Source organism: Triplophysa rosa, linkage group LG14 (assembly GCF_024868665.1).
Source record: "Triplophysa rosa linkage group LG14, Trosa_1v2, whole genome shotgun sequence".
NCBI classification, from domain to species: domain Eukaryota; kingdom Metazoa; phylum Chordata; class Actinopteri; order Cypriniformes; family Nemacheilidae; genus Triplophysa; species Triplophysa rosa.
The window spans coordinates 4726783-4736034 of NC_079903.1; the positions used below are offsets into that span (position 1 = coordinate 4726783).

Sequence of the window (9252 nt, forward strand, 5' to 3'; positions counted from 1 at the left end):
CACACACACACACACACACACGCGCACACACACACGCGCACACACACACGCGCACACACACACGCGCACACACACACGCGCACACACACACACACACACACACACACACAGTTTTGGTTCAAATAACTCCTCACTGGACTATGAACAAAATGTAGTTACAAAATCCTGCAGTGATCCTGTGTGTGTGTGTGTTCACCCCATATCTCTCTGCCACCACGCTCTCAACACTGCGCTTTTCCCGTTCGGCCTGCTCTTTCATCCTCTGATAAGACTTCCGGAGCCAGCTTACCCCTCCATCATTCACCACTCCAGCTGAGAGAGAGAGAATCTTTAGAAAACATCTGAATATTCCCAATTCTGTCATCATTTCTTCACCCTCATGCCATTTCAAACCTGTATGACTTTCTTTCTTCTGGAGAACACAACAGAAGATATTTTGAAGAATGTTGTTAACAGAAAACCGTTGGTCCCTTGCACAATAGGGCCCCATGAATGAGGACCAATGTTTTTTGTTAACCAACATTTTTCATCTTCTTTTGTGTTTTGCAGACGAAAGAAAATCATGTAGGTTTAAAATGACACGCTGCTGAGTAAATGATGACAGAATTTTATTTTGAGGTGAACTACTCCTTTAACATCCAAATGAAAACAATAGGGCTCTCGGCGCCCCTAGTGGCTTGGGCCCTAATTAGAATCAGAATAAGAAAAGCTAAAACCTAAAAGGGAACATTTTAAAAACAGTAAAAGCACAACATAAAACAAACACAAAACATTAAAACATAATATGTTGGCGCAGGTCACGTGTAAGCAGCTCAACCGACAAGATTACACAAACATCACGTTAGGGGTGACCCCGAATAGTCAAAGATTTGATAGGAGGAGCCTGATTCGACGAATCTTCCCAGAGGTGTTATGCAATGGGGATCATGCCATTTTGGTTATATGGGCGGTGGTGTAGCAGACGGGCACGCGCTGCGCCAAAAAATATTATTTATGATGTAAAGAAATGGGACATTTTTAGGGTTGGGTACTGAAAAACAATTCTATAGCTTTTTGTAGTGTGATAGATACATCATGGCACAATATATCATTACCCTCCTAATGAATGTACTCGACAGCTAGCAGTGTAGAAAAATATCTCATAATCCAGCGCTCTGTCCTTGTGCGGCAGGACTGAAGCCAAAGGCTTTCATGACCCGCGTTGAGGTTGTCGTGTGAAATAATGTCAAGTCAAAGGTCATTGCTGTGTGAGATCTAACAGAGACGGTGCTGTGTGCAGCTGCTAAAATCACAACAACATGTCACAGTCTGAGCGGGGGCAGAAGTACATCACACCTGCTTTCTGTTTACCTTTCTTAACTGCAGTACCAGCTGCTTCCCGAGGTGGCAGACCACTTCCTCCATCCTTCCAATACGGGTTCAACTCTAACCTGTGAAGACCAGCCTGAGAGAGAACACATACAACTTCTCAACACACTAAACATATTTAAAAAAAGTTTTTAAAAAGAGTTTTCACTGAAGCAAAAGACACTCTAAAAGCTCTGGTGTGCACAATGCCCTAAGATCACGAGATTTTAGACAGACAAACACCTGCTCGATGGCCTGTGCTTTCTCTCTTTCCGCCTCTTTCGCGGCCTCTTTCTGAGCACGTCTCTCCGTCACGGAGGTCGTCTTCATAGCCAGGAAGTCAAAGGTCATCCAATCGTCTCTCTGGGAAAGTTCAAACAGACATCAGTTGTGATAACCAATCGAGCATGTGTATGAGAGGAAACTGTAGTATGACACTATATAAGCTTGAAAGATCACTTCTCAACATTCTGGACAGGAAAGTGTTTAAATGGTCGTGAGAAGAATGAACGTATAAATGCAACAAGTTCACTGAATGTAGATAAACACAAACTACGTAGACCAGAGAAAAAAAATCACTATCAGTATGAACGGCTTTTAAAGGAACAGTTTACCCGAAATCTATAAAAATTCTTTCATCATTTACTCGCCCTCATGTCATTTCAAACCTGTCTGACTTTCTTTCTTCTGTAGAACACAAAAGAAGATATTCGGAAGAATGCTGATAACCAAACAACACTGAACTCCATTGACCTCCATTGTATAGACATAAAACCACCAAGACATTTCTCAAAATATCTTCTTATGTGTTCCACTAAAGAAAGAGTCATACACGGGTTTTGACACGAGGGGGATAAATGAGGAGTTTGGTTCCAAAATGAGATAACTAAACTTATCAAAAATTATGTTTTTTATCATGTTATCATGTTTTTATTGTGTTAGTTAGTTGTATTTTTTGAGTTATTGTGGCTTAAATCAAAACAAACAAACGGCAGTTTCGTTGATATTAATTGGAATGCACAATAAAAAAACATGAGTTTAGATTTTTTTTAAAAAGGAGTCATCTCATTTTGGAACCAAACTCTTCAAATGATGACAGAATTATTTCAGGGTGTACTGTCCCTTTAAGACTCGGAGAGCGGGATAAAGACAAGGAGAGAGAGCTCTCCACTTGGGTGTAATAACAGTATTAGTGTGTAAGACAACAATCGCCATTTCACTATCTCTCTCTCTCTATGTGATTACAAAACACAGCTGAAAGAGAAACTGGATAACATTCAGCTGCTATGATGATGTACGCTCAAATCATTACATTAGGATAACATTAGGAATCTCTTTCTCTCTACAGGGCCACACATCTGATGAAATCAGCACACACAGCTACAGTAGCTCCTCTGCATCTTACTTGGTTAGTACTGGCTGAGCTAGTGGGTGTGGCCTCCTGTTCCACCTTCCAGGGTTTCTCGCCTCCTTCCACCCACTCATCCTCACAGTCCTAAAAATGATCAAGATTAACAGAGTAAAACACAGATGCTCTCACAGAGACACGCACACCAGAAACAGACACATACCACCTGAGAACTGTCTGAAGATCCATCTTCCTGTTCCCTTTTCTCTTTCTTGACCTTCTTTTTCTTTTCTTTCTTACTCTTTTTGGCTTTCTTTTCTTTTTTCTTTTTCTTGTTTTTCACTGTATGCTCCTGTGTGAGACATGGTTTATTTATACACGTTCTAATGAATAATTCGTTATTTAGCATAAACCCTAAAGGCTGTGTCATTTAGCTTTATGTTTTTACATAAAACAACTGTAACACCAGCAGTACATTTTGATGAGAGATTATGATGAAGATTCTACATTAAACATTCAGGAACATATAAATCGTCCTTGACATTTAAATGCACGGGTCACAGTTTGACCTCTGACCTGTCCTATCTGTTGTAGTCGGTTGTCAACCTCTGGCAGCATCCATGTGTCTTCACCCCTGGCCTTCCTCTCAGCCCGTCTCCTCTCCTCATCCTCAAACTTCTGTTTAGCCTTCGGGGTGAAACCGACACAGACACTTGTTAAAAGAGGTTCATCATAAAAATATCGGACGGCACGGCAGGATCATGTACTGTATATGCTGTACACATACATTTTAAATGCAAACTTTATTTGTATTTTGTGTGAAAGTAATGTGTAACCTGCAACTTCATAGTATGCGATTGTATGGTGTAATTGTGAAGATTGAATGCATGAAGTGACCGTTTCATGTATAATTGTGATGTACATTCAGTTATGCAAGAAACATTTCTAATCATGTTTGATAATAGAATGATATATAAATTATATACAAAGAAAATTGAGAAAAAAAAGCATTATAAATTGTACTCAAACTTTCAGACATCATCCTCCATCAGACCACTGACAAGGACATTATGACTAAACATCATATGCAAAGATTTAGATTTATTGGTGCATGTAACCTTGACTAGCTTTGTAAGTGGAAACACACAATGTTACAAACGTGTCAAATATACAGCAGTTGTTCCCGTGATTTCAGAAACCAAATGAGGATTAAGCTGCACAGGGTTGTGTGTGTATGCACTGGAGCGATAAAGTCCTGTCTGACAGCCTTCCAGAAGCAAATGTGTGCTCAGAGAAAACCTAACACAGGTGCTAGAGAGATAACACACTGAGATCTGGACAAATCAAAGTTTTAATGTCCTGACAAACAGGAAACGGAACAATCAGCTCAAGCTAATGCAAAAACAGAGAAGTTTATACAGGGCAGAAACTATATCAAACGGCAGAAACAGACGGACTGAAGAAAGATATGTATACCCTCCTAAGGGGTTAATTCATGCAACAACGTCCTTTCTGTCTTCAACAGAACACAAATGAAGCATGTAGCGGCCTATTGTTATTTCATTTGCAAAAGAAAATACATAAAAGCAACATAAAAAGTAATATACATTCATACACCCTGTTGTCTCACACTACACAGGGTAAGTTGTCACAGTGATCCACCTGTCGCTTTTAGGTTTTCAAAGCCAAAATGAACAATAAATTAACAAACAAATGTGTCCTGACTCCTGTGTAACAAAAGCACTTAAGTACAGACAGAGCGGCTCTAAAATCTAGACACTGTTCATTCACACAGATTCAAACACAAACAGCGCCATCCAGCGGTATTAAATATGTTAAGGTGATGGTTTATAACACCGCGTCTGTAAACTAGTAACTGTTTTAACATAAAAATGTATTTACCAAACAATATCCCCAATGCATCTTAAATTCCCAAAGCATTTGTGATAGAGATAATCCACCATACAAGAGGTAAGCATTACCAGTGAAATTTGAGCATTTGTTTTGTAAATACCACTTTGTATCATAACAATTGACAGCAGTCCTAGCTAAACACAGCTAAGTTTCATTCGAGCACTTGTAAAAAATAAAATAAAATATCGACGTTCATGACGTCCACAACACGATTAAGTTAGTATATAACGGCATTTACATATTAATGCGCTTCATTAAACAGTTGATTTATATAAAAAATATATAACGTTATATTTGTAACTGCAAATAATTCAGAGTTGAATGATGGTCAACAGCTCAGATCTGATCACACTCTTTCAGCTCGGTTTGATTTTCTTCTCACGGAACCCAACATTATATGTAAGCTTAATGTGATTGTTTGTTTTACCCGCTGTAGTATTTCTTCTCTCGCTTCTCTTTTGTCCTCTTTTCTTGATTTAATGCTGTTTGCGCTCTCAAAACTCATACCATACGCTGCCATGATGCTGCCGCAAACGCGCTCTCCGCTGTCGTGAACACTTGCCGTACTGCGGCTGCAGGTGTGGTGATGTTACTCGCTTGTCTTCCTGCAGGGGGCGCATGACGAATACACAAATGGAAAATGGACAAGTAATAAAACTGTGCCATCCTCATACCTGCGCTTTTATTTCTAAACGACACGTACACTTACTGTAAATCCCAGTTGGTTTTTGTTAATAAATGTCTCTCCTGCACTACAATGTCAAAATGTTGTTCTTTGTTTATTAGAAGGCAATTGCATTATATATAATAATGTAAAATATTCAAGTATGGCAGATTAGACGGAAACAAATATGAGAAAAATATCTACAATGAAAGAAATATTAACTCATTGCACGTTTCATAATGTGTTGCAAGATAGCAATTTCTCCATGCATGTCCTTTTACATCATCCCTACAAATTGCACTCAGTACAGTAGATTTTATTTTCATTAAAGAAAATTTAGCAGCTCTCAAACTTAAACAGGCAAAACAATAAAAGTCTTTAATCCAAAATAAACAATGGGCAACACATCAATACAAAACAAAGGATAAACACATTTTTTTCTCTAGTACTGTGACATCCCCAGTGAAACATCTACACTACGAGTAGTTTAAGCAAATTTAACCTAATGGAACTTAAGTTTATCATTCATTCTGAATTGGGCTTTGAGCGAACCTTACTGAGCGAACATTCTGTCACACAGTGAACATTTGTAGGGTTTTCCTCCATGAATTCTCTGATTCAGAATTCTCTGATATTTCCTGGTTGCAATAAAATAACCAATGAATAACCATAAGGGAACGTTGTTTTCTGGTTATTTTCTGGTTGCAAAAAAAACCCCAATAAATAGCCATCAGAGAACATTAATTTCTGCATTTAAAAAATAACCAATAAATAAACGAGGCTCAGTAAGTCAAGATAATAGTGCGCACACAATATGTGACCCTGGATCACAAAACCAGTCTTAAGTAGCACGGGAACATTTTTAGTAAAAGACAAAAATACATTGTATGGGTCAAAATTATCGATTTTTCTTTTATGCCAAAAATCATTAGGATATTAAGTAAAGATCATGTTCCATGAAGATATTTTAAATAAAATTCCTACCTTAAATATATAACAACTTTATTTTTGTGAGTGGATGGTCTGCCACAGTGCCCCTGATTAACAACTTCAAAGGCAATTTTCTCAATATTTTGATTTTTTGTGCTCTCAGATTCCTGAGTTTTAAACGGTTGTATCTCAGCCAGATATTGTCATATTTTAACAACTCATATATCTATAGAAAGTTTATTTATTCATCTTTCAGATTATGTAAAAATCTCAATTTCGAAAAATTGACCCATAAGACTGGTTTTGTTGTCCAGGGTCACATATTATTCAGCAGCCCTACAAGTCAAGCGTTGAATAAATCGATCCGCTAAGGAAAAGAGAGCGGCGATTGGTGCTCGTCTTCTTCTTATGTGTTTAACGGCAGTTGACATCCAGCATATTGGTGCATTACCGCCACCTTCTGCAAAATGTGTGAAGAATTTTTAAACGTCAAAGGCACGAAACGATCAAAGGTAATACCGCTACAAATAACCAAACCAGAGGGAAAGTAAAAAAAATACCTAAATTACCCAATGCATGCAGTAATATAAAGTGTTCAAATGTATTCATATTGCCTATTTTAATACAAATAAATGAATACTAAATAATAAACTTTGCTACAATTTATTCAAACAGTAAGCAAGGAAAGGGTTAATCCCCATACGGAAATTTAATGTATGTGCACATATTGAATATCCATATATGAATTACATGTTTTGTATATGCCCAATCCATATAAGATTTCTATTATAAAATGGTACAATTTCAAATATTGACATATATTTCCACCCCATACAAAAATATATGTTTATGTATGTATAATACATTTATTGTCATATATGGAATGTATATAATTATTAATATATGTGTGATATATGTATTTTAAGTGATAATTATTTATATATAAATTAGACATATATGTGTCGTGACATGTTCACTTATATATGCAATGATCTTTTAATTATGAAATATATGGTTTCATCTATTTGATCTTTCAATACGGGATCTTTGAACTTCAAAAAGATATTTGAAAACAGGATGTTTCTACAAAGTTGCAGTGCAATGCACATTCCATATCTTAAACATTAACTGTACAATAAGCTAGGAAAAGTAAAACATCTTTATTTAAACAGTCTTTATTTAAATAGAAAAAAACTTATTAAGCTGCAGAATCAATCAAAACACTGAACAGGCAAAAGAAACAGAACATTAACCAATATTAGTGGTATAGCTAAATCGCTGCAGTTTTGTATTTCCACATCTTGGTTAGTTTTTGGCTTATTGCCATCCCCAATAGGCCCCTGGTGAAGAAACTTCTGGATCACTGCATCTGTAAGAAATCAGTAAAAGTTAGGCTACTATAATTTAATTAAAATATATTCAATTCAATTCAATTCAATTTTATTTATATAGCGCTTTTCACAATGTGCATTGTTCCAAAGCAGCTTTACAGGAGCAAATAAGAAAAACACAGAAAGGTAAAACACAGCACAGTGCATGGTGTTTATAGACCAAACAAGATCATTATAATAAATAATAACTAATAAATAAATGAATAAATAAATAAATAAATAAATGCAGTCTCCCGGTGAGCAAGCCAACACTGCACTGCTCTGCTGTGGCGAGGAACCCAAACTCCAATGATGAATAATGGAGAAAAAAAAAACCTCGGGAGAAACCAGGCTCAGCCGGGAGGGCCAGATCTCCTCTGACGTGTCATAGCTGCACTCAGTGACCCCGACCAAAGCCACCGAGCAACGTCCACGAAGAACAGGGAGAGCCCACGAGCCGCAGGAAGCCCCACCCGCCGAAACCGTGCAGGTCCAACCCGGTCCCATTCCGCGATCAACAACAGACAACAGAGGAACAACCAGGGAAAAGTAGTAATGGCATAATTAATTTTATTCCTCTGTTGTCAGACATCGACCACAAAACAAGACCAACCAGACCAGACCCACACAGTCCCAACAAATGAAACGCCCCGAACCACAACCAACAAGCCCCCCTACTCCCTACAACACCCACCCAGCAACCTCCAATCAAAGTCACTGAGTGCAGCCATAACTTCAAACTGCTGTCGTGTGATGTAAGTTTAGCATTAAATACCAAGTATTGTAAATTTAGCATTTATGTGACAGGTAGTCCGTCTTTGCTCTCGGTTGGGGATGGAATTGTCTGAGCTGGGCCGGCCAGATAGTCGTCTTTTTCTTGGGTGGTGATGGAATTGCCTTGGATGGAGCTGGGATGGTCAGTCAGTCCACAGGCTCTCGCAGGAGGATGTTGATTTACTAGGCCCAGAGTTATGTTTAAACTTAAACTTAGATTACAAATCAAAATATAGCTGCTAGCAGAGATACGGGGCCAAGCCCACACACAGCCCACACTTCCCCCACATGCCCACACATTTGCCCCAGTGTACCCACAGCATGCCCACACTTCCGCCAGTGTACCCACAGCATGCCCACACATCCCCCAGTGTACCCACAGCATGCCCACACTTCCCCCAGTGCACCCACAGCATTCCCACACCCAGCCCACACTTCCCCCAGTATGCCCACACTTCCCCCAGCATACCCACAGCATGCCCACACAGGTCGAGAAGAATAGGTGACAACAAAGTAAAACCGCACAATTTACATAAAAGTATGTGTAGCGAGGAAGGCGGGATGAGAGCCGTGGGGCAACGAGGCGGGGCCGGTGGCGTGAGTGATAGTGGAAATCAGCTGTGCGCACACCGGTCCTGCATGTTTCACGGAGGTGATCGGGAGCATAAGAGGACGAGCGACAGGACTACTGATGAGAGAGGACCGGGCCCGGACATGTTAAGTTTTATTTATGTTTGTGGGGCCGGCAGTCTACTGTGAGGTGGCTGTCGGCCCTTTTACTTCCGTGTTAATGTTTGTTTATTTTATTAGTTTTTGAATGTTCGCCGGTTCCCGCCTCCTTCCTTCCCTACTTTGAACAGTGTTACAGTATGGAATACGGCCACAGCATGCAAAGACTCCACTCC

The 9252-nt window shown here is 39.1% G+C and overlaps 1 protein-coding gene across 2 annotated transcripts in view; it reads right to left on the reverse strand.

Annotated features, from left to right (window-relative positions):
• The window catches only part of cwf19l2 (CWF19 like cell cycle control factor 2), an 11894-nt gene extending 6743 nt beyond the window's left edge, over nucleotides 1–5151 (reverse strand). Inside the window, exons 1-7 of one of the 2 annotated variants that reach the window (XM_057350632.1) lie at nucleotides 5037–5151; nucleotides 3272–3382; nucleotides 2922–3047; nucleotides 2753–2842; nucleotides 1591–1710; nucleotides 1351–1444; nucleotides 197–312 (exon numbers count right to left, since the gene is read on the reverse strand). In XM_057350632.1, coding sequence (XP_057206615.1) covers nucleotides 197–312; nucleotides 1351–1444; nucleotides 1591–1710; nucleotides 2753–2842; nucleotides 2922–3047; nucleotides 3272–3382; nucleotides 5037–5129 — 750 coding nt within the window. In that variant the 5' untranslated portion in view covers nucleotides 5130–5151. Of the gene's footprint in view, nucleotides 1–196; nucleotides 313–1350; nucleotides 1445–1590; nucleotides 1711–2752; nucleotides 2843–2918; nucleotides 3048–3271; nucleotides 3383–5036 lie in introns of both variants that reach the window. The other variant, XM_057350631.1, reaches the window with a different exon arrangement.
• Nucleotides 5152–9252: the final 4101 nt, after the last annotated feature.